Source organism: Aquarana catesbeiana, linkage group LG11, assembly GCF_042186555.1.
Source record: "Aquarana catesbeiana isolate 2022-GZ linkage group LG11, ASM4218655v1, whole genome shotgun sequence".
NCBI classification, from domain to species: Eukaryota; Metazoa; Chordata; class Amphibia; order Anura; family Ranidae; genus Aquarana; species Aquarana catesbeiana.
In genome coordinates, this window is record NC_133334.1 from 223,210,442 (window position 1) to 223,236,987 (window position 26,546).

Genomic DNA, 26,546 nt, shown 5'->3' on the forward strand with positions numbered 1-26,546 from the left:
GCTGGGGGCACCCCCCTAACCCTCTCTACTACCCTCTTCCCCACTTGTTTCCCTTCTTTCCCCTTCCTTCTCTTCTCTAATTTCTCTATAGAGATATGCTCTATCTCTGGTTAATTAGGTTTGGGAAAAGTCTGAGACGGGAAGCACGGTGACACCCATGATAACAGGCTATAACCTGAAGGAATAGACACTTAAGCACATAGAAACAGTGGCTCACGCTTTGACCCTGTAATAGGTTTAATCCATCTGTTAAGAATGATTAATAAGTCCGTCACGTCAAATATACCTGTACCTTGAAATGCTATTTTTGACGGGCATTGTTACCTCGACACACTTGACTTGTTGCCATTCCTCATCTTTCATATACTGTATGATGATGTTGTGTTTTGTGTTTTCATGTCTCTTGAAATAAAGAAATAAATAAAAGATTTGAAAAGTGTTGTGGTGCTGCAGTACCATTCATTTCTAATGGCACCTAAGGCCCCTTTTAGACAGGCGGACTGCGGCAACGGATCCCCCTGCTCAGCAGGGAATCTGTCCGCTGATCCTCACTGAGCAGGGAGATGACAGGTCCGCATATGTAGAGTGGACACGGACACAGCTTACTGTCCTCTATGGGCGGTCAGATGGACAGGGACCACCTATCCATTTCCATCCGACTGTCATCCAATCCGCCAGACAGATGGGGAATGGATCCCCCATCCCTCTGTTTGAGGTGGACAGGATTGGATGCCGGCGGGTGATAATAGACACATGTCTGTTGACATCCTCCACTCCATAGAGGCCAATGGATGGTCCGCTCGGTTCCGCCTAAAAAAACTGACAGGTGGATCCAATCAGCCCACCCTTGTGAAAGGGGCTTTAGTGCACCTCGCTAAGGCACACGCGCTTTAGCACCCCACAACGCACAGTGAAGCACTACTATATATTATGGTGTGCTGCCTTTTGACAAAGCGGTACATGCACCTATTTTGGTGCATTAGGAAGCCTATTCAATCAAATGGGCTGCCCTAACCCAACACACTTCAACTCAGCAGCACGCTTTGCATTATTGCACTTAAAACCCACCAGAAAAAAAAAAACTTGGTAATTTGTTTGATGCACAATATTTTTTGCAGATCCAATTAGGGTTTCCATCACTCTTTTTGCCTTTTCTCTCCGCTTTTTATCTAGCCATTCATGCATATATGATATGTTCTTTTAGTTTAACTTTAACTACAATACTGATGCTAGTCAGAATGAATGTTGACCAATTTTAGCCACATGTAATTCCCATATGTCCCAATTTCAATGACTTATCTGGCAATCTGACTTCTTTTTATATTCCCATTTCAGATCTGATGGGTAATATCACCCATGGTTTTTACTTGACAGAATTCCATGGAGAAGGAAGGAGTATGTTTTGCAGAGGCCTGCATCCGTTCATGGATTACTGAGCCTTAGAGGTTGAGGGGTTGTTATGGAAGAAGATGTCTGTGCAGTCCCAGATACCAGCAGGTGAGGAAGATTTCTAAATACATAATTGATCACACTAGAGAACAGGGAGTCAGTCATATTTGTATGTGGGGGAGGGGACCTAGTAACAGGGAAGTATATATATCCACATGCCTGTGTCTCTGGCAGACTGCTGTCGGTCCATATAAGCCACTTTACAGAGCTGTTTCCTGTAGTGGGGGGAGGGGGGCTTGTCCCTACTGGGTGTCTGGGACAAGGACAGCTCAGGGGAGATGTGAGTGGGGGGAGGGCAGGACAGCTGGGTGGTGAAAGTCCTGAATGATCAGTTCTATTAACCTGTTCAATGCTGGCAACATGTCAAAACAGAGAGCAGATGGTCTTTTGTGAATCATAAAGCGCTTGTGTTTTAAACAAAGAAATAGTAAACCTGCGGAGTCTGCTAGGTGACCCTTTATCTGCTCAGAGCCCTATCAGTTAATTATACGTCCTCTAACATTCAGTGTACTTTTCTTGGTAACCGTTAGAGGGGATCAGCATCCACGCAAGTGAAGTATTCTATGCAATATGCTTCTACGTATAGGGGCGCTCCAAATAGAAGTTTTGGTGGCCCCGTAGCTAGTAGTGGGTGGAAGTGACTAGCGTGAACCATAGGAAACACCCCTCCCCCACCAATTTCTTTTGTCATTGCTCTGACATCTTTTGGTCACTCTTTTTGCCTTTTCTCTCCGCTTTTTATCTAGCCATTCATGCATATATGATATGTTCTTTTAGTTTAAGTTCTTAGTCTAGTATATTTTCTCTGCCTACTTGAAATACCTATGTCATAAAACTGTATCCAATACTGAGTTAACACCAAATAAGGCCCCAGTCAAGGTTTATTGTACTCCACTGCAACAACATATCAGATAAATTCTGCTCTTTAGTAACAAAACAAATGATAGTAAACACCAAGTTATGAGATGGGTGCTCCTCTTTATGCCTGGTACGCTGGGTTGAATGAAAAAGAACTGACAGCTCTGGTTAGAACTGCTGTACTAACGACCTGACATTAGTACAACGATCTCCTCTGCTGAGCTGTTGTGTTCTGACATGGGGATGCCTCCCCCCTGCCAGAACACTCCGATCGGCGCCCTTTGCCATTGGCAGAGAGCGCTGATTGGGAGCCGGTCGGCTGCTGGTTTTCCAGCATGCTTATCCGACAGAAGCTGACCAAATGGTAGGCTTCTGTCGGACCGACTGATATACACACAGGCTGAATGCCGGACGTTTTTTATTGAACCGGTGGGAGCTCAAGGCTAGGTTCACACTATTGCAGCTCTCTGCAGGTCTGTTTGTGTTTCTTTTGAATGGGCTGCTATGTCTGCAGAAAACGCAAGGAAAAGGTCTCTGATCCCTTTCCCCAAAATGCACTTGCAGGGCAGCTGCAGGGAACCATGGCACCATGCGGTTTACCAGCACCTGAAAATGTGCTGCGTTTTCAGATGTGTGGGGTTGCCAATAAGAATTAATGGCATCCCCAATCATCTGCTAAAGAGCAGCGAATTTTAGCTGCAGATGCTATATATAATGTTATATATTGTACGCCGGTTTCCTCCCACACTCCAAAGACATGCTAGTAGGTTAACTGGATTCTGTCTAAATTGGCCCTAGTATGTGTAAGCTCCTTCAGGGCAGGGACGGATGTGAATGCACAATATATATCTGTAAAGTGCTACGTAAATTGACGGCTCACAAAAAGTACCTGTAATAAATAAATAGATAAATAAATATTACAGCTAACCAAATCTTAGATGTGGTGGGTGCATTTGTCTTCCTTTTTAAGGCTGGGTTCACACTAGCTATGGCCGCAAAGGGGCCTTTCACACATGTGTTTAGTCTGGATGGGTCTGTTAGTATTTCAGATGGATCCATACTTAAAGGATAAGTTCACTTTAAAAATAAATAAATAAAAATAAGCTTCTTTTGGAGCCTGTAAAGCATTGCACCGGTGATCAGCAGTTTGCTGGTGCCATGCAGGTCTCCTACAGATCTGTCAGTGTATCTGTGTGCCTGTACATCCCACACAGGCAAGCAGATACAATCTGACAGAAAGAATCAATGAACTACCACGGTGCTCCACGGCGCCATGGTAGTACATTGAGAACTACAAGCTGACAGCCGCAAAGGTTGAAGGCTTGGTCGAATCTCCCGCTATCTCTCATAGGGAAAATTAATTTAATAAAAATGAAAATACTACCGGTTTTGCTGTACAACCTTAGGTATTCTCCAGTATGGATACCAAAGACCTTTTTTCAACAACTAGACTCAATAATAACCTCTTTTCTGTGGCTGTCACAGCCAGCTAGATTCAATAGGAAAAAAACCCTGCATAGACCTGGACGCAGGGGGGACTGGCCTGCCCTGACTTTTACACATATTATTTAGCGGCCATGCTCACTCATGCCCATAATTAGCTTGTCTCGGACGACACTAATGCATCGGTAGTTCTAGAGGCAGCACATTCGGGATCCTTTGAGGCCTTTCGCAAAGCACTTTATAGGGGTCGGGGGCTTCCTATACACCCTTAACACTTGCTATGAAGGCGGTTATTAAAGCATGGCATATTGTTGTTATTAAACCTAACTTGGTTAAAGCCCGATGGTCCTCCAATACACCTCGTTGGTGCAACCCAAAGTTACAGGAATTTTACTCATTACAGGACCTGGGTCTCTGGGCTACAAGGGCATTCAATATTTGATGGACATATGTGTTGGGTCTGGGTTATTCACATTTGACAGACTGAAAAGAAAAATTCCAACTTCTTTCTTTTTCAGGTTCCTGCAGCTCCGTCGTGCCTTCGACTTAAAATTCAAACCCCTCCAGCTTTGGCTGGAACAGGATGACCTGGAGGCCCTATTGGGAGATGCTAATCTATCAAAGCCATTATCCCAAATATACCGAGCAATGTTGCCCTCCATTCAGGTTGGTCTGGATGGTCTGCGTGGCTTATGGCAGGCGGAGGTGCAGGAACTGGACAGCGAAGACTGGGAAGATATGTGGGATTACCCTCTTCAGCCATTGGTCACGACTAGAGACAAGCTGATTCAATTCAAAATATTACACACGATCTATTACACACCAGAACCCCTGCACTGCATATACCCAGCCTCCTCAGCTAACTGCTGGAGATGCTCTGGTACTCCTGCAGGCTTCACACATATATTTTGGGATTGTCCACAGATTCAGGATTATTGGTGGGAGGTGACCCAATTCGTTCACGGGTTAACTACTATACCTATTCCTCTAACAGTCAGTGTCTGTCTCCTTGGACTGGTGGAGCCACTGGCGGTTGCTAAAGCTACACGCACCTTACTGAGCATCCTCCTATTTTATGTATTTATGTATTTATGAAATACAAAAAAGTTTGGCACCTGTGAACAGACTCAGATTTCACGGTAGATGATCAGAACTTAGTGGATGATTCTAGTTAGATCTCCTGCATATCTACTTAGCGCCGTAGGGAGCTAAGGTCTATGCCTAGGATATGTGAGCGGTTGTGTAGGCCCAGAAGACATTGTACCCATACTTTAAATTTACTACTCCTATAGCGTCCAGTTCTGGTAGCTAGAAGAGACTGACGGTCCTCCAAGAAACATTATTCCATATCATAATCCTATCACATGTAACCTGAGCAGCGTATGTTATATGTTAGTGACTAGAGATTTTTGATAATTGTGTTGTTTTTTTTTTTTTTTAAGTTGTGAGTTGTACTCTGTTATGCACATGGCTATGTGCACCAGTTAGCCGGGGAGTGCCCCAATTTGTACTTCTAAACTACAAACTTTTTCAATAAAGAAAATTTATTAAAAAAAAAAAAAAATTTACATCTTTTTACATGTGAGTCAGTTTATGTCTACAGAAGAAAACAAAAAAAGGGGTGTGTGCTTTTCTATTTCTTTTTCTGAGGACATAAACTAATCTAAATGGATGTAAACCAATGTGCGATAGCCTATATAATAATAGGTTACAAAACTGAGAGAAACACTTCATTACACTTAAGTATGTTTATCATTACAGTCAGTTATACACTGACATATCTTATATTTTATATCTCATATATAAAAACAATAGGTATAGTAATGATGATGTATGGTATACATGGTATTTGTTTGTTGTAGAATTGTAATCTTCAGATTGCTAAGATGTTGAACCTATAGTTGTTAGCATACCTCCCAACCATTTCGAATTCTGAGAGAGCAAATCCTGGTGTCTTGTGGATCCTGGATGTGTACCTCACATTGCCAAGGAAGCTTGACCCCTCCAGGCCACTGTCGCACTCACTTTCAGCCTTCAGCCAGCAGCAATGAAGTTTTTATGGCAATGAGGGACGTGAGATGGTCATTTTGCATGGAGATGGTTATTCTGTGTGTTCAATCAGGGTGATCATCAGTTCCTATGTTAAAAAATAAAATTTAAAAAAATGGAGGTGGCCATCAGGCTCCCTTTGTTTAGTGGTGTTAGTTGTTAGTCTTCCTTGGTCTAGCTGTGGTGCAAGCCAGTCTCTCTATGTTCAGTGGTGTTGATTTCCAGCCTCCCTTGATCAAGTTGTGGTGCAGGTCAGTCACCTGGTGGTCACCTGGTGGTCAGTGGTGTTGGATGTTACTCTCCCTGGATCTAAGGGTGGTGGCCATTATCCCATTGTGCTTAGTGGTGTTGACTGTCAAGTTTTACTGGGTCTAAGGGTGGTGGTCAGTCCTCCAGTATTCAGTGGTGTTAGTTGTCAGTCTCCCTGGATCCGGTAGTGATGGGTGTCTGTCTTCCTATGTTCACTCTAGGTGCTTATTTGTCTCTGTCAAATAGGGATGATCATTAAAGCACATTTTTAAAGAAAATATCTGAATTTCTAATGCAAATCCTACTTGCCTGACTGTTAACCTAGTGACAGACTATTTTTTTTTTTTGTTCAGCCAGCAGACCAAATGGAAAAAAAAAAAACTGATTCCTGCATCCACACAAACAAGGTGGATAAATCCCCCTTGCTGGGACATTGTATTCTGCTGATCGAGAAGTTTTCAAGCATGTTCCTTTGACAGAAATCAATCAAATGAACAACTTCTGCTGAGCAGGGATTGCCACACACTAATCAAAAAATTGGCCAGTCTGCTGAACCAGTCCAATTTCAATCAATTTATGTCCAACTTTAGGCCATCCATTTGCCTTCAATAATTTTTGACTTGCTGACTAGAACAAATATGCATATCAGTAAAGTCACAGGTCCTTAAATGCATACTTGCTGGTATGCATGACCCATATTACTTAGGCAAGAGGGTCAGCATGACAGCCAGGCAACTAGCATTTGCTGAATTAAAAGTCAGCAGGAGCAGACTCTGTGTTTCATACAGGAATTTTTTTCTTTAATGTGACCTTCAGGAGGGCTAAACAAATTAAGACTACAGAACCCTGTGAAGAAAGCAACTTTATCCTTGCCTGTTCAGCCCCTTTGCTACATTTCTGTAGCTGGGCTCCTAGTGCTGATTCTGTTCAACTCCCTGGGCTGGTCAAATAGCAAGCTCCCCCATACTGGTTGCTGTGGTTCCTCTTGCTGACTCCTAGTCACTGCAGGGCACCGTAATGTCATAGAGGTCATTGTGAGGAACAACATCACCAATGTACAATGATTGTACAATTGAGTACTGTCCCTGATACTTTTTTTTTTTCCTCAAGCAATGATTGTACAATGGTCAGCCTCACAGTGTTTTGATATACGCACTCTTCCTGTTGTCAGAACTATTGAAGAAATAAATACATTCTCATAATTTCATATGGTTGTTTAAAACTGAATAAGCCCCAGAACAAAGATCAGATTCAGGACACCCTACTTGAATTTTCAAACAGAGACATCCTGCATTTTTATCACCCTGTTAGAGGTCTGTAAACAGGTTGTTTGGTAAACTGGGAATATAAAAGCCAAGGATAAATACATTCTATGTGTAGCACGACCCCCTTGAGGACTGCTTGGATTTACCTGCTCATCTGCATCGCCATGACCTTGTGAACTTTCCAACCCACCTGACACTCTGGGTTCAGACATATTTACACCACATTAAAGTAATAAGTCAATGACTCAGTGTGTTTATATACTATTGGCGTTTACTAGAATGATTCAAAATAGTATTGTTACACAGATGAGGCAATAGATCTACTGAGATTTGAGTAACAGTACCAACTCAGGGGAAGAATTCCTCTACAATAACACCAGTCAAGATAATTTGTAGATAACAGTATATTATATACACAAATGTACAGTAGGATATTACTTGAACCTGACCTGAAAGGATAAGCAGAAGATTAAGTATCTATACTGGCAAAACTTCTAAAGGGGGAAACCCAGGCCGGCCTATAAACCTTTAATCCTAATGAGAGATTGGGCTTAATAGAATTGGTATGAGGGCCCTTTTAAGCAGTAATGACAGCAATGTCCCCGTTGCAGGCCTGATGGTCTTCACCGGCAGTCGGAGCTCGTTAACTAATATCCAGTAAGGTGCAGCAAAAAGACAATGGTATTTCTTAAAAAAAGAAGGAACTAAAGATGTCTATGTACAGTGTTCAAAAGTAGGTGCAGTAAAGTATTCCCAAGGTAAAGCTGTCTGTACACAGTGTCCCAAAGAAGTAATAAGGAAAGTTTTGCAAAGGCGGGTGATAGTCCTCACACCAATGACCAGGCCAATTCAATGCCTTCCGGACAGCAGCTCAAAGAGCGGCGCTCGTGCAGCGGATCCACTGTGGTGATCTTCCGAAGCGAAGCTTGAACAACGGGTTTTCGGATGAATGAGGTGGTGCTGGATGGATGTCTGATAAACAGCAAGCAGTGCTAGGCCTTTCTTATCCAGGTTAGAATGTTGTAACCTGCGTGGTAGGCTGTGACCTCACTCTCCATACTCACTCACTCTCGCGTCAGGCCCAGGAGGTTAAGGAGCACAGGGCAGACCTCTGGCTTCTTTTATAGCTCCTCCCAGCAATCCCCCTGATGGTAGCAAAAATCCCTGTGATATGTAGTCCCGGTGTATTGTTGTCAGGGCTGGGCCCAGCCCTTCCTTCTCTGAGCTGGTCGCTCAGCTGTCGCTAATTGCCAGCACCTATCTCTCCACAGTGACTCACCTGTTGATGATCCTGCTCGCCGGCCTTGCCTACTTAATCTGTCCAGTCCAGATGATCTCTGTCTTCGACTTGGTCACCTCTCTAGAGATGCTCTCCTGTGTTCCTGTTAAAGACTTGCTTGGCTGACATTCCTTCTGGCTCCCTGACATTTTGGCTTCTATGACTATCCGTTCCGGTTCCTGAACTCTGGCTATGTTTTGACCATGTTTACTCTGTTTATGTTTTTTTATTATTATTAAACAAGTATGATTTAACTGCACTTCTGTCTCAGTCTGATCCATGGTTTCTGACAGTAGGCGAAGGCCATGAATTCAGAAGATGCAGTGAATCCACTTGTTGGTAATATTTTTTCCAGATAGGATGAGCAGGATCACCGCATGGATCAGTTTGCCATGGCGTTACAAACGCTCCTGAGTCGCACGGCTCACCTGGAATCTCCCACGGTGGCTGCTCCGTTGCAGGCCATCCCTGCTGCTGCTCCAGTCTCTGTGCAGGCACCCGCCTTGAGTATTACCTCTGTAAGAGGTATGTCTGCTTCCGCTCCGCTTCTCCAGCGATTTGGGGGCAGTCCAGTCTAATGCAGAGGGTTTCTCAACCAGGTTGAGATATACTTTGAGATGCTGCGCCAGGCGCTTCCCACGGACAGAAGCAAAGTAGGTTTCGTGATATCTATGCTTTTTGAGAGAGCCTTGGCATGGGCAAACCCTCTATGGGAGACGCAAAAACCTGTTGTCTTGAGTTACCCTGAGTTTGTGGCTTCTTATAAAAGGGTATTTGACCTTCCCGCACACTCTGCTTCTGCTGCCAAGTGCCTCATGTCCATCAAACAGAACTGTACGAGAACTGTTGCCGATTACACCATTGAATTACGTACTCTGGCAGCAGAGGTTGCTTTGAACAATCAGGCCCTCGTATCTGCTTTTTCTCATGGGCTCTCGGATACCATCAGGGATGAGATAGCAGCCTGAAATATACCCACTGAGCTGGAGAAGTTGATCACGTTTGCCATCCTCATTGACTCCAGACTCAGAGAAAGACTCTCTTTTAAGGAGCGCTTACGGAAGCCTCCTGTACATTTGTCTCAGGGCTTTGCAGTCCCACCCTTTCCTCCCTCACCTCCCATGCCTCCTGGTACCGAGTCGGTCAGTGAAGGTGAACTCATGCACTTGGGTTTCACGCGTCTCTCTGCAAATGAGAGAACCTTAAGGAGGAGGGAGAGACTGTGCCTTTATTGTGGCCAGGCAGGTCACTTTTTGAAGTCTTGTCCTACCCGTCCAGGGAACGCTCAAACCTTGAGGTCCTGTCATGGACAGACCTTAGGTGGAGTTGTTTCATCCCCAGTTATCCAGAAGGGTAAGCCCCTGGTTTCGGTTACCCTTTCTTTGGCTGAGTCGTCCGTCGAGATACAGGCTCTAATCGACTCTGGGGCTGCAGGCCTGTTCATTAATGCTGCCTTTGTATTGAAGCACTCAGTTCCTCTACAGCTGCGTGACACTCCACTTGCCATTGAGGCTCTTGACGGGAGACCTCTACAGCCTGCCCTTGTGACTCATGAGACTGTTCCGTTGTCCATGGCCGTAGGGGCTCTTCACCATGAGATAATCTAATTCCAAGTTATTTCCTCACCTAAGTTTCCGATGATTATTTGTTATCCTTGCTTACAGAGGCACAACCCCTCTTTTGATTGGCTCAGTGCTGAGGCTCTGTCCTGGTCGCCACAATGCAGTAAGACATGCTTCCAGAAGGTAGCCAAGGTCCTGTGCACCTCTTCACTCTCCTGCCTGCTGGAGTAGTACAGCGATTTTAGCGATGTCTTTGACAAAGGTCAAGCCGGTAGTTTGCCTCCACACCGGTCGTATGATTGTGCAATTGACTTTCAACCTGGTGCCATGCCCCCTCGTGGCCAGGTTTACCCTTTGTCGTTCTTGGAGGATAAGGCCATGGAGGAGTATGTTGCAGACGCACTTTCTCGAGGTTTCATCCGCAAATATCTCCTGATGGTGCTGGTTTCTTCTTTGTGAAGAAGAGTGGTGTACAGAGACCTTGTATTGATTATAGGGGTCTCAATCTTTTCACGATTAAGAATGCCTATCCGATTCCGTTGATTACGGAGTTATTTGACCGCCTCAAGGGAGCAACGGTTTTCACGAAGCTTGATTTGAGAGGGGCATACAATCTCATGAGGATTAAGGAGGGCAATGAGTGGAAAACTGGGTTTAATACCAGAACAGGCCATTATGAGTACCTCGTAATGCCTTTTGGCCTTTGTAACGCCCCGGCAGTTTTCCAGGAATTTATTAACGATGTCCTCCAAGATTTGTTACAGTTATGTGTGGTGGTTTATCTCAATGATATCTTCATATTTTCCAAGTCCCTGGAGAGCCACCACACTGATGTCTGTCGTGTGCTTCAGAAACTAAGAGAGAACAATCTCTATTGTAAATTGGGGAATTGCGAATTCCATCGTGAACAGGTTAAATTCCTGGTTTATGTCATTTCCACTGCTGGCTTTTCAATGGACCCAGAGAAACTTTCAGCATTTCTACAGTGGCCCTGATCCGTGGGTTTATGTCCTCTGCAGCGTTTTCTTGGCTTTGCCACTATTATCGGAAGTTTATTCGTAACTTCTCGTCTCTGGTCAAGCCCCTGACTGATATGACCAGAAAGGACAGTAACCCACAGAGTTAGTTGGTGTCCGGAGTCCATTAATGCCTTTGAGAGTTTCAAGGCTGCCTTTGTTTCTGCTCCTGTGTTGGCACATCCTGATCCTATGTTACCTTTTATCCTTGAGGTTGATGCTTCTGAAACTGATTTGGCGCCCTTCTGTCTCAACGTCCTACCTCTGAGAGCACTATGCATCCTTGTGGCTATTTTTCCAAGAAATTGTCACCTGCGGTGTGCAATTACGAGATTAGTGACAGAGAGCTGTTAGCGATCATTTTAGCCCTGAAAGAATGGAGACATCTCCTCGAAGGTACCACTGTGTCGGTTCTCTTTCTTACTGACCATAAGAATCTCATATTCTTGTCTGAGGCTAAACGCCTCTCTCCCAAAAGGGCGCGATGGGCTCTTTTCTTGTCAAGTTTCAATTACATTGTCTCATTCTTACCAGGTACTAAGAATGTAAGGGCTGACGCTTTGTCACAACAATTTTCCTCCACTTCCAAGATGGAGTCGGTTCCTGTGATTCCTCCTGATCGTATTCTGGCTACGGTTTGCACCAGTCTCACTTCTCCTTTAGGTAACAAAATTCTTGCTGCTCAGGTTTATGCTCCTCCTGAGAAACCTTGTGACCGCTGCTTTGCCCCTGAGTCTCCGTACTGCCATGCTCCATTACTTACCATTCTCCTAAGGCTGCCAGCCACCCAGTGAAGAATCAACTCTTTTGGGCCATTTCCCAACAATTCTGGTGGCCTAGTCTACGTGCTGATATAACCGCCTTTGTAGCTGTCTGTTCCGTGTGTGCTCAGAATAAGACTCCACAACACTTTCCAGTGGGTCTCCTAAAAGCCATACCCAGTGGAGAGAGGCCCTGGACCCACCTGTCTATGGATTTCATTGTCGAGTTACCCAACTCCCAGGGCAACACAGTTATCCTTATGGTGGTTGACCGGTTATCAAAGATGTGTCATTGTATTCCACTTAAGAAGTTCCCCACTTCTAAGGAACTGGCTTCCATTTTTGCTCGGGAAATCTTTCGCTTACATGGGCTACCCAAGGTGATTGTCTCGGACAGGGGTAGTCAGTTTGTGTTCCGGTTCTGGCGAGCCTTTTGTGCACAGTTGGGAATTCAGCTTGCTTTTTCCTCTGCGTATCACCCTCAGTCTAATGGTGCCACAGAACGAGCCAATCAGTCCTTGGCGCAACTCCTACGTTGCTATATTTCTGACCATCATAACAACTGGTCAGACCTCTTACCGTGGGCAGAGTTTGCTCACAATAGTGCCTTGAATTCTGCTTCCTGATTGTCCCCATTTATGGCGAACTATGGTTTCCAACCTTCCATGTTGCCTGACTCTTTTGTTCGCAGAGTATTCCTGTGTTAGAGGAGCATCTCCGTGGTCTTCGTTCCACTTTGAGGCTTTACGACATGCTAATGATAGGTACAGACTCCATGCTGACCGCAGACGCCTGCCTGTGCCTTCCTACCAGGTTGGGGACAGGGTCTGACTGTCATCTCGCAAACCTCCGACTTCATATTCCCTCTCTGAAGTTTGCACCTTGGTTTATTGGGCCTTTCCGTATTCTTCACAGGATTAACCCAGTGGCTTACGCATTAGACCTTCCTTCTAATATGTGTATCTCAAATGTATTTCATGTCTCCTTTTTAAAACCTTTGGTCTTCAATCGCTTTACCACCTTGGTGCCACGTCCTCACCCTGTTCAGGTTGAGAATAATGAGGAGCATGAAGTACAGTCCATTGTTGACTCCCGTAGGTTCCGTGGGCGCATGCAGTACCTGGTGCATTGGAAAGGGAACGTTTACTCTGTTTACCATTTTTTTATTATTATTATTAAATAAAGTGTGATTTAACTGTACTTCTGTCTCAGTCTGATTCATGGTTTCTGACAATAGCCATGCGGAGCAATTGCTGTTCTGCAAAACTACTAACCCCACAATCCCTTTAGTTTGGCTTACAAATATGATGTCAGTTACTAATGTTGGGCACTAGAGGGACAAGCGATATATAGAAATACCGGAGGATCACTGTATCTTGCAGTTGTAGTCTACATTGCTACATCCTCCCTCCACTTGAAAGTCTTTGGTCCCTGAAGACAGAACACCACCTGTGGAAATACTTTACTGTATAAAAAAAAATAGAATGATTAATCATCTGACAAACCAGGAGTTACAACAGCTAACAACTCACCCAAAGAAGGGTCTTCTAATTGTAAATTATATACATTATCAGGCAAAATCATAATAATTTTGTGAGAGGCCAATAACAAGTCAGTGGCCCACCCAGTAGTGTCAGGAGGTAGATCAAGGTAATCATTTACTAAAGGTTCAATAAAGGAGGCAAGTGCTTGACTGGAACGTTGCGCAGTAGGTATAAGTTCCTCAGAATTTTCTCCAAATGTATCATACATTAGTCTTTTTGGAGGGCATATCTTCCGTCTCAACCTGGAGTAGATATTTTCCAATGGCTCCGGTCCCCGTTCTGTTCCCCAGAAGCTACATCCGGATTCAGGTTCTGCATCAGGCTCTGGGTCCGGTTCTGGTGCAAGTCTGGTGCAAGTCTGGTTCGGTAACAATCTCTCTCTCTTTTGTGTTAGTGGAAGGAATGGGAGTCTCTCACACTAGATACTTCATTTGATTCCATCTTGACTTCCTCATCTCCCCTTAGTTAGTGCAGATCTGATGTTTCAACCTCCTGCAAGGGGGATGGGTCTTCCTCCCAAAGGGTGTCCCCTGACCATGGTCTTCCTCAGTCCCAGGGATGATGGGATTGTCTTCCAAAGGAGAAACCCACAACCAATCAAGAGTTAATTCTTCGTCGTTGCTCTCCTCTTAATGGGCGAGCATAGGTGGGTGAGTTTTCCCAGCTCTAGGCCTCAGCGTAGGGGACTAATAGATCTCTAAGCAAGAAGATGGGGGTACTCGGACAGCCTCAGATATGGGCAGCAAATGGTTTTTCAGTGTGCCAGTCTTCCCTTCAGGCCGAATCTGGTACACAGGGAGTCTGGGTAGTCGTTTACAGACAATGTAGGGTTGAGAAGGCCATCGATCAGCCAGCTTATGTTTCCCACTTGATTAATTCATATGACTTAGATGGATCAGCGTAGGCCAACACCGGTGCTTCAACCAGGCTCTCCTTCAGTCGTTCAAAAGCCCTTTCACACTTCACTGTTCATTGCTCTTGAATAGACTCATGGAGATTCCGGGGGCCTCCTTTCTGAACCTTCTGCTGATCTCCCTTTGTTTGTTTCTGCAACAACTTGTTCAACGGCCGTAATCTGTGAGAAGTTCTTCACAAATCTTCTATAGTAAGAGCAGAAGCCCAGAAACAACCTCAACACCGTCACTGTGTTCAGGCCAGGCCAGGAAGTGACAGCCTCCAAATTCTGAGGGTCAGTAGCTATTCCCTCAACTGACACTACATGCCCCAGGTATGTGACCGAAGTCCGGTAGAACTGGCACTTCTCTAACGACAGCTTCAGCCCCTCGGCATGTAGTCGTTGGAAAACTTTCTCCAACCGGGCTTCATGCTCCTCCAACGTTCTGCCAAACACAATGATATCATCAAGATACACTAGCACTTCTATCAAGTTCATATCACCCACAGTGTTCTCCATCAATCTCTGGCAAGTGGCAGGAGCCCCGGTTAATCTACGCGGCATTCAGTCAAACTCCAAGAATCTGATGAAAGCCGTCTTCTCTTGGTCACTTGGGTGCATGGGTATCTGGTAGTATCCACTCTTTAGATCCAGCACACTGAACCATTTAGCCCCGGATCAGCATTGTAGGGCCTCGTCTATGCGGGGGATTGTGTACTGATCTAGGATAGTCCTTTGGTTCAAGGTTCGGTAGTCAATACACATCCAGAGGGAACCATTCCTCTTTCTCACTACCACGATCGGGGAAGCATAAGGGCTTCTGGACTAATTCGATGACCCCTGACTTCTTCAGTTCAGCCAGCTGTTCTTGAAGATCCTCCAGACCACTCAAGGGAATTCGCCTGGCCCTTTCACAAAAAAGGTTTATCTTCAGTTCACTTCTGGCACAGCCCACATCAAAGTCATTCTTGGAGAACATTTTCTTCCATTGGGCTATCTGAGCCTTGATCCTCTCCTCCCATCCGGAGGGCAGATTTGGGCAGTGGATAGTAGTCCCTCCTCCATCTCCCTTTTGAATTGGCTCATCCCCCACCACTGGAGTGGCAGCACACACTTTTCCAATCACCATCCGAGGCTTTAGGCTGATTGGGTGACTAGTGACATTCTTCACACTGACAGGAAATCGCCCCCCGCTTCTCAGCAAGGCCCTAGTGGGGATGATCTCCGGGACCAATTCTATTCCAGCCTCCTCCCCTGTTGAGTCAGCATCCACCACCACGTAAGGACCCGGCTGGTCCCACAACAGCTTGACCGTGGCCTTCAGACAGGCCCTCTCACCAGGCTGTAACACCCTTTCATGGGTATCCAATCGCCACAGTCTTCCTACTCCTTCCGGAGGGGCTTTCCTCTCTTGCAACACTCGCTGAAACGCCTGCCTCAGCTGAGGATGAATTTTCCCTACTGGGGTACCCTCCAAGGCCAGTGGAGTTAGTAGTCTCCTCAAAAGGTTGGTGTTGGTGCCTATCAGTAAGAAATTTTGGCCTGCCCCAGGAGGCCAGGGCAGACAACAGCCAGCGTATCAAGTCTCTGGTTTTCCCACCACTGCGGTATCGAAGGTGATCTTGACGGAATGTATCCATCGTATGGGCACTTCTGAGTCCCTATGCCCCATATCTCTAACTCCTCGAGCTTGCACAAAGGGATATGCTTCAGGTACCTGTGGTAAAGGTCTTGGTACAGCAACATCACTTGAGCTCCAGTGTCCAGTAGGGCTTGAGTATAAATGCCTTCTATTTGCACCGAGACTATAGGGGAGGGCCCCACTGAGTTCTTCGGCAAGTTTCCAGTAAGTCACTCTATGGTTTGTGCTATAACCAGCCTCTTAGGAGGCAGTGGAGTTGGTCTAACTACTCGCTCGGTAAGGTGTGCATTGATTTCCTGCCCTTGTCTCTCCTTCCCCGAGGATTTTGTTTCTCTTGTTTTTCTAGGTAAGGAAGGGGCAGGGTCAGCAGGTGACTTGTGTCCCTTTTTCTTCTTATATATTTTCTTGGTTTTGGAGCGCAGTTTTCCCTCGGGACTCTGAACTAGCTCCTTCACTGAGGTCCCCTCAAGTTTCCCGCCGACTTTGGTAAGAGTAGATTTGTAAGGCTCTCAGAACTTCAGTGAGTAATTGAGGGCTGATGCTAGTCTTGAGGCACTCAGCTCGGAAGTGTTCAACTTCTCCACACCCATGACCTCTCTTTTCTCGCCCTTGGGACAGTTTTGACTCTTGACGAGTCCCTTGTTCTTGAACCTTCGCTTTTGTCTCCATCACTCGTATTGGAGCATGAGACATCTGGGTTTGTGCCTGAGCTACTTGGGCCATCAGTTTGGTTGGCCCAAGTTCAGTTACTGGCTTGTTAGTGTCGGGAATGGCCAATTCCATCGGTTCAGACTCAGTTCCACTATCCTCATCCGAGAAACCCATTTCTGATGAACAGCTCGAGCCACCACTTTCTCTTTGTTGCCAGCAATAGAACCTGAGTCCCTTGATCTTTGACTTTTGACTTATTATTTTTGGTTTTTTAGACTGTGATGTATTTCCTTGAAGAAGACTTTTCTTTGAAATATATATGTTGAAACGCGTTGGAATCCCACTACTCTACGCCACGGCTGTCATCTGTGGTGACTGTATTGGGTAGTGTGATGCATCACTTCCTTCCATATACTCTCCTTTTACCAGTCTATGCAATAACTGCAATGTGATATATTTATAATTTGATGTATATATAATCCTTTTTGAACTTTGAACTCTGTTGTTTGTTTGATCATGTCCTTTTGTAATTTTCGTATTTTTTAACTCTGATTGATATTAATAAAATTGATTTTTACTCAAAATCTAAATTTTCATTGCCTTAAAAATCCCTTTAGAGGTTTATAGAATTTTTTACAAATGGATATGGGATGATGGCAATGACACATCCATACCACAAGGTCACATATATATACAAAGCATCTATGTAGTCCCATTGCAACAAAAGTTTTCTTACCCATCCTCAGATTACGGATCACATCAGCCGCTGGGCCTCGAAGGCTCTCACTAAGCCATTGCCATTTCATAGCCTCTGAAACACTCCACTCTTCCATGGCCTGGAGGGCCTGACTCATCCAGGTTTCAAACTCATCTTTCCCCACAGGAGTCGGCAACTGCCCTGATAAAAACCGGAGTCTTCGATAGCTCTGGTTGGCATTTCCAGATCCACTCTTCACTAGGCTATTAACTAACCTGCTCATATCCATGTAAAAAGAGGGGGGGGGGGCATTGTGAACATTCCAACCCCCCTGACACTCTGGGTTCAGACATCTTTACACCACCTTAAAGTAATAAGTCAGTGACTCAGTGTGTTTATATACTATCGGCGTTTACTAGAATGATTCAAAACAGTATTGTTACACAGAGGAGGCAATATATCTACTGAGCTTTGAGTAACAGTACCAACTCAGGAGAAGGATTACTCTACAATAACACCAGTCAAGATAATTTGTATATAACAGTATATTATATACACATATGTATGGTAGGATACTACTTGAACCTGACCTGAAAGGATAAGCAGAAGGTTAAGTATCTATACTGGCAAAACTTCTAAAGAGGGGAAACCCAGGCCGGCCTATAAACCTTTAATCCTAATAAGAGATTGGGCTTAATAGAATTGGAAAGAGGACCCTTTAAGTAGTAATGACAGCAATGTCCCTGTTGCAGGCCTGATGGTCTTCACCGGGAGTCGGAGCTTGTTAACTATATCCAGCAACAAGACAATGGGATTTCTTGAAATGGAAGGAACTAAAGATGTCTATGTATAGTGTTCAAAAGTAGGTGCAGTAAAGTATTCCCAAGGTAAAGCTGTCTGTACACAGTTTCCCAAAGAAGTAATAAGGAAAGTGTTACAAAGGCGAGCGATAGTCCTATCACCAACGACCAGGCCGATTCAATGCCCTCCGGACAGCAGCTCACAGAGCGACCCTTGTGCAGCGGATCCGCTGTGGCGATCTCCCGAAGCAAAGCTTGAAGCACGTGTTTTCGCATGACGAGGTGGTGCTGGATGGATGTCTGATGAACAGAAAAGGTGCTAGGCCCTTCTCATCTGGGTTGGAATGTTGTACCCCATGTGGTAGGCCACAACCTCACTCTGCATACACGGAGGTCTGTCTTGCGTCAGGCCCAGGAGGAAGAGAGCACGGGGCAAACCTCAGGCTTCTTCTATTTTATAACTCCTCGTAGCAAAGATCCCTGAGATACGTAGTCCAGGTGTATAGTCATGCAGAGCAATTGCCGTTCTGTGAAACTACTAACCCCACAATCCCTTTAGTTTGGCTCATAAATATGATGTCAGTTAGTAATGTTGGGCACTAGAGGGACATGCAATATATAGAAATACTGGAGGATCACTGTATCTTGCAATTGTTGTCCACATTGCTACATATGGTTGCAAAGTAGATTGTATTTAAAGAGCCTTGGATTTGTTTTAAAACTCTGAAACACAGCAAACTCAACTGCTTTGACCAAGGTGAGGATGTACCATCTTCAAACAAAGTTTAACAAGAAAACCTTGGGGGGGGGGGGAATGTTTACTAAGCTGAACAATTCTAAGATACTTTGGTAAACAGACCAGGCTAGTAAACACCTGGATTACGTCCTAACATTCCTCATCATTTAGGAAATACAGCTCAAACATTATTTTAAGATATCTGGGAATAGTGACATATATGTAGGTGGACAATTTCCATGCTCCAAATTTGCTAAAAGGACACGATGGAAGTTTTGTTTATGTGTTTAGGCTAATATTCTACTGAGAATCGCACCATATCTGCATATACTGTATCTAAAAGTGTATGAATATAAGACTATACCTCATTTATTCTATCCTATGAAATATATTCAAATCATGATTGTATTGTCTGATGGCATAGTAATCTAGTATGTAATATGTATTATTCTGATTAGAAAGATCCCATATATAGAGATCATTTAAAAAAATACAAATTATTGTGTTTAGAAATATATACCCTTTACAGTTTTCTTCTCCTACCTAGAGATATACCGTAATTAATCATAACAACATATATATAGGTAAAACATCTATTCTTAATTAACCACTTGACGACCGCCGCACGACTATATATGTCCACAGAGTGGCACGGGCAGGCAAAAGGACATACATATACGTCCTTGCCTTCCCGCGGGTGGGGGGTCCGATCGGACCCCCCCCGTGCCAGCGGCGGTCGCCTTTGGTCTGGCAGCGATTAGAGATGAGGGGGAGGCCATCTGATCGTGGCCCCCCTCGCGATCGCTCCCAGCCAATGAGATTCTTCCCCTGCCTCTGTGTAGTACACAGAGGCAGGGGATGTGATGTCATCTCTCCTCGGCTCGGCAGTTTCCGTTCCGGCGCCGAGGAGAGAAGACTGAAATGTGAGTGCTCCAAACACACACACACAGTAGAACATGCCAGGCACACATTACACCCCTCTTTACCCCCCGATTCCCCCCCCGATCACCCCTCCCCCCCCCTGTCACACTTACACCAAGCAGTTTTTTTTTTTTTTATTACTGCATGGTGTCAGTTTGTGACAGTTAGTGTGTTAGGGCAGTGAGTGTTAGCCCCCTTTAGGTCTAGGATACCCCCCTAACCCCCCCTAATAAAGTTTTAACCCCTTGATCACCCCCTGTCGCCAGTGTCACTAAGCGATCATTTTTCTGATCGTTGTATTAGTGTCACTGGTGACGCTAGTTAGGGACGTAAATATTTAGGTTCGCCGTCAGCGTTTTATAGCCACAGGGACCCCCATATACTATCTAATAAATGTTTTAACCCCTTGATTGCCCCCTAGTTAACCCTTTCACCACTGATCACCATATAACCGTTACGGGTGACGCTGGTTAGTTTGTTTATTTTTTATAGTGTCAGGGCACCCGCCGTTTATTACCGAATAAAGGTTTAGCCCCCTGATCGCCCGGCGGTGATATGCGTCGCCCCAGGCAGCGTCAGATTAGCGCCAGTACCGCTAACACCCACGCACGCAGCATACGCCTCCCTTAGTGGTATAGTATCTGAACGGACCAATATCTGATCCGATCAGATCTATACTAGCGTTCCCAGCAGTTTAGGGTTCCCAAAAACGCAGCGTTAGCGGGATCAGCCCAGATACCTGCTAGCACCTGCGTTTTGGCCCTCCGCCCGGCCCAGCCTACCCAAGTGCAGTATTGATCGATCACTGTCACTTACAAAACACTAAACGCATAACTGCAGCGTTCGCAGAGTCAGGCCTGATCCCTGCGATCGCTAACAGTTTTTTTGGTAGCTTTTGGTGAACTGGCAAGCACCAGCCCCAGGCAGCGTCAGGTTAGCGCCAGTACCGCTAACACCCACGCACGCAGCATACGCCTCCCTTAGTGGTATAGTATCTGAACGGATCAATATCTGATCCGATTAGATCTATACTAGCGTCCCCAGCTGTTTAGGGTTCCCAAAAACGCAGTGTTAGCGGGATCAGCCCAGATACCTGCTAGCACCTGCGTTTTGCCCCTCCGCCTGGCCCAGCCCAGCCCACCCAGGTGCAGTATCAATCGATCACTGTCACTTACAAAACACTAAACGCATAACTGCAGCGTTCGCAGAATCAGGCCTGATCCCTGCGATCGCTAACAGTTTTTTTGGTAGCGTTTTGGTGAACTGGCAAGCACCAGCGGCCTAGTACACCCCGGTCGTAGTCAAACCAGCACTGCAGTAACACTTGGGGACGTGGCGAGTCCCATAAGTGCAGTTCAAGCTGGTGAGGTGGCAAGCACAAGTAGTGTCCCGCTGCCACCAAGAAGAAGACAAACAGGCCCGTCGTGCCCATCATGCCCTTCTTGCTGCATTCGCCAATCCTAATTGGGAACCCACCACTTCTGCAGCACCCGTAATTCCCCCTTTCACATCCCCAACCAAATGCAGAGGCATTTTCTTTATGTCCTCCCGAGTACCCCTACCCAACGAACCCCCCCAAAAAAGATGTTGTGTCTGCAGCAAGCACGGATATAGGCGTGACACCCGCTATTATTGTCCCTCCTGTCCTGACAATCCTGGTTTTTGCATTGTTGAATGTTTTGAACGCTACCATACACTAGTTGAGTATTAGCCTAGGGTACAGCATTGCACAGACTAGGCACACTTTCACAGGGTCTCCCAAGATGCCATCGCATTTTGAGAGACCCGAACCTGGAACCGTTTACAGTTATAAAAGTTAGTTACAAAAAAAAAAGTGTAAAAAAAAAAATATATGGAATAAAAAAAAATAGTTGTCGTTTTATTGTTCTCTCTCTCTCTATTCTCTCTCTATTGTTCTGCTCTTTTTTACTGTATTCTATTCTGCAATGTTTTATTGTTATTATGTTTTATCATGTTTGCTTTTCAGGTATGCAATTTTTTATACTTTACCGTTTACTGTGTTTTATTTTTAACCATTTTTTTGTCTTCAGGTACGCCATTCACGACTTTGAGTGGTTATACCAGAATGATGCCTGCAGGTTTAGGTATCATCTTGGTATCATTCTTTTCAGCCAGCGGTCGGCTTTCATGTAAAATCAATCCTAGTGGCTAATTAGCCTCTAGACTGCTTTTACAAGCAGTGGGAGGGAATGCCCCCCCACCCCCCACCGTCTTCCGTGTTTTTCTCTGACTCTCCTGTCTCAACAGGGAACCTGAGAATGCAGCCGGCGATTCAGCCAGCTGACCATAGAGCTGATCAGAGACCAGAGTGGCTCCAAACATCTCTATGGCCTAAGAAACCGGAAGCTACCAGCATTTCATGACTTAGATTTCGCCGGATGTAAACAGCGCCAGTGGGAAATTGGGAAAGCATTTTATCACACCGATCTTGGCGGAGGGCAGAGGAGAGATCTAGGGTCTAATAGACCCCAATGCTGCTGTCCCCCACACTCCCCCTCCGTTCTGCTGCTGTCCCCCACACTCCCCCTCCGTTCTGCTGCTGTCCCCCACACTCCCCCTCCGTTCTGCTGCTGTCCCCCACACTCCCCCTCCGTTCTGCTGCTGTCCCCCCCACCCCCTTCCATTCTGCTGCTGTCCCCCCCACCCCCCTCTGTTCTGCTGCTGTCCCTCTCCATTCTGGTGTCCCCCTCCGTTCTCCCTCCGTGTCCCCCTCCGTCCTGCTGCTGTCCCCCACACTCCCCCTCCGTTCTGCTGCTGTCCCCCCCACCCCCCTCCGTTCTGCTGCTGTCCCCCCCACCCCCCTCCATTCTGCTGCTGTACCCCCCACCCCCCTCCATTCTGCTGCTGTCCCCCCCACCCCCCTCCATTCTGCTGCTGTCCCCCACACTCCCCCTCCGTTCTGCTGCTGTCCCCCACACTCCCCCTCCGTTCTGCTGCTGTCCCCCCCACCCCCCTCCATTCTGCTGCTGTACCCCCCACCCCCCTCCATTCTGCTGCTGTCCCCCACACTCCCCCTCCGTTCTGCTGCTGTCCCCCACACTCCCCCTCCATTCTGCTGCTGTCCCCCACACTCCCCCTCCGTTCTGCTGCTGTCCCCCACACTCCCCCTCCGTTCTGCTGCTGTCCCCCACACTCCCCCTCCGTTCTGCTGCTGTCCCCCACACTCCCCCTCCGTTCTGCTGCTGTCCCCCCCACCCCCCTCCATTCTGCTGCTGTCCCCCCCACCCCCCTCTGTTCTGCTGCTGTCCCTCTCCATTCTGGTGTCCCCCTCCGTTCTCCCTCCGTGTCCCCCTCCGTCCTGCTGCTGTCCCCCACACTCCCCCTCCGTTCTGCTGCTGTCCCCCCCACCCCCCTCCGTTCTGCTGCTGTCCCCCCACCCCCCTCCATTCTGCTGCTGTCCCCCCACCCCCCTCCATTCTGCTGCTGTCCCCCCCACCCCCCTCAGATCTGCTGCTGTCCCCCACACTCCCCTCCATTCTGCTGCTGTCCCCCACACTCCCCCTCCATTCTGCTGCTGTCCCCCACACTCCTCTCCATTCTGCTGCTGTCCCCCACACTCCCCCTCCGTTCTGCTGCTGTCCCCCCCACCCCCCTCAATTCTGCTGCTGTCCCCCCCACCCCCCTCCATTCTGCTGCTGTCCCCCACACTCCCCTCCATTCTGCTGCTGTCCCCCACACTCCCTCTCCATTCTGCTGCTGTCCCCCACACTCCCCCTCCGTTCTGCTGCTGTCCCCCACACTCCCCCTCCATCCTGCTGCTGTCCCCCACACTCCCCCTCCGTTCTGCTGCTGTCCCCCACACTCCCCCTCCATTCTGCTGCTGTCCCCCCCTCCATTCTGCTGCTGTCCCCCCCACCCCCCTCCATTCTGCTGCTGTCCCCCCCACCCCCCTCCATTCTGCTGCTGTCCCCCCCACCCCCCTCCATTCTGCTGCTGTCCCCCACACTCCCCTTCATTCTTCTGCTGTCCCCCCCTCCATTCTGCTGCTGTCCCCCACACTCCCCCTCAGTTCTGCTGCTGTCCCCCACTCCCCTCCATTCTGCTGCTGTCCCCCTCCGTTCTGCTGCTATCCCCCTCCGTTCTTCCCCCATGTCCACCTTCGTTCTGCTGCTGTCCCCCTCCGTTATGCTGCTGTAGCCCCCCATTCTTCCTCCGTGTCCCCCTCTGTTCTGCTGCTGTCCCTCTCCATTCTGGTGTCCCCCTCCGTTCTCCCTCCGTGTCCCCCTCCGTCCTGCTGCTGTCCCCCTCTGTCCTGATGTTGTCCCCCTCTGTCCTGCTCTCCCCCTCCATTCTTCCGGGGGGGGGGGTCGCGGGGGGCGGGGTGTCCCTGAATGGCAGTTTGGAAATGAGGTCACCCTAGTACTCGGCCTAAGATCATCTTTTTTATTTCATCAAACATTTGGGCAATATAGTGTGTTTTAGTGCATTAAAATTTTAAAAAGTGTGTTTTTTCCCCAAAAAATGCGTTTGAAAAATCGCTGCGCAAATACTGTGTGAAAAAAAAAAATGAAACACCCACCATTTTAATCTGTAGGGCATTTGCTTTAAAAAAATATATAATGTTTGGGGGTTCAAAGTAATTTTCTTGCAAAAAAAAATAATTTTTTCATGTAAACAAAAAGTGTCAGAAAGGGCTTTGTCTTCAAGTGGTTAGAAGAGTGGGTGATGTGTGACATAAGCTTCTAAATGTTGTGCATAAAATGCCAGGACAGTTCAAAACCCCCCCAAATGACCCCATTTTGGAAAGTAGACACCCCAAGCTATTTGCTGAGAGTCATGTCAAGTCCATGGAATATTTTATATTGTGACACAAGTTGCGGGAAAGAGACAAATTTATTTTTTTTTTTTTGCACAAAGTTGTCACTAAATTATATATTGCTCAAACATGCCATGGGAATAAGTGAAATTACACCCCAAAATACATTCTGTTGCTTCTTCTGAGTACGGGGATACCACATGTGTGAGACTTTTTGGGAGCCTAGCCGCGTACGGGACCCCGAAAACCAAGCACCGCCTTTAGGCTTTCTAAGGGCGTACATTTTTGATTTTACTCTTCACTGCCTATCACAGTTTCGGAGGCCATGGAATGCCCAGGTGGCACAAAACCCCCCCCAAATGACCCCATTTTGGAAAGTAGACACCCCAAACTATTTGCTGAGAGGTATAGTGAGTATTTTGCAGACCTCACTTTTTGTCACAAAGTTTTGAAAATTGAAAAAAGAAAAAAAAATGTTTTTTCTTGCCTTTCTTCATTTTCAAAAACAAATGAGAGCTGCAAAATACTCACCATGCCTCTCAGCCAATAGCTTGGGGTGTCTACTTTCCAAAATGGGGTCATTTGGGGGGGTTTTGTGCCACCTGGGCATTCCATGGACTCCGAAACTGTGATAGGCAGTGAAGAGTGAAATCAAAAATTTACACCCTTAGAAATCCTGAAGGCGGTGATTGGATTTCGGGGCCCCGTACGCAGCTAGGCTCCCAAAAAGTCCCACACATGTGGTATCCCCATACTCAGGAGAGGCAGATAAATGTATTTTGGGGTGCAATTCCACATATGCCCATGGCCTGTGTGAGCAATATATCATTTAGTGACAACTTTGTGCAAAACAAAAAAAAAACAATTTGTCACTTTCCCGCAACTTGTGTCAAAATATAAAATATTCCATGGACTCAACATGCCTCTCAGCAAATAGCTTGGGGTGTCTACTTTCCAAAATGGGGTCATTTGGGGGGGTTTTGTGCCATCTGGGCATTTTATGGCCTTCAAAACTGTGATAGGTAGTGAGGAGTGAAATCAAAAATTTACGCCCTTAGAAATCCTGAAGGCGGTGATTGGTTTTCGGGGCCCAGTACGCGGCTAGGCTCCCAAAAAGTCCCACACATGTGGTATCCCCGTACTCAGGAGAAGCAGCTGAATGTATTTTGGGGTGCAATTCCACATAGGCCCATGGCCTGTGTGAGCAATATATCATTTAGTGACAAGTTTTTGTTTTTGTTTTTTTGTCATTATTCAATCACTTGGGACAAAAAAAATTAATATTCAATGGGTTCAATATGCCTCTCAGCAATTTCTTTGGGGTGTCTACTTTCCAAAATGGGGTCATTTGGTGGGGTTTTGTACTGCCCTGCCATTTTAGCACCTCAAGAAATGACATAGGCAGTCATAACTAAAAGCTGTGTAAATTCCAGAAAATGTACCCTAGTTTGTAGACGCTATAACTTTTGCGCAAACCAATAAATATACGCTTATTGATGTTTTTTTACCAAAGACATGTGGCCGAATACATTTTGGCCTAAATGTATGACTAAAATTGAGTTTATTGGATTTTTTTTTATAACAAACAGTAGAAAATATCATTTTTTTTCAAAATTTTCGGTCTTTTTCCGTTTATAGCACAAAAAATAAAAACGGCGGAGGTGATCAAATACCATCAAAAGAAAGCTCTATTTGTGGGAAGAAAAGGATGCAAATTTCGTTTGGGTACAGCATTGCATGACCGCGCAATTAGCAGTTAAAGCGACGCAGTGCCAAATTGGAAAAAGTCCTCTGGTCCTTAGGCAGCATAATGGTCCGGGGCTGAAGTGGTTAATATAATTGTGTTTAAAATATTGATGCATTAGAAATGTATACTCATCTGACGGTGTTACCAGATCTCCTAACATTACATATATATATATATATATATATATATATATATATATATATAT

The 26,546-nt window shown here is 46.2% G+C and overlaps 1 protein-coding gene across 3 annotated transcripts in view; it reads left to right on the top strand.

Annotated features, from left to right (window-relative positions):
• Positions 1-1,322: 1,322 nt before the first annotated feature.
• RCOR2 (REST corepressor 2) overlaps positions 1,323-26,546 on the top strand; it is a 164,497-nt gene continuing 139,273 nt past the window's right edge. For 2 of the 3 annotated variants that reach the window (XM_073605393.1, XM_073605392.1), the window contains exon 1: positions 1,323-1,497. In XM_073605393.1, the coding sequence (XP_073461494.1) occupies positions 1,470-1,497 (28 nt within the window). In that variant the 5' untranslated portion in view covers positions 1,323-1,469. The remainder of the gene's footprint in view (positions 1,498-26,546) is intronic. The other variant, XM_073605390.1, reaches the window with a different exon arrangement.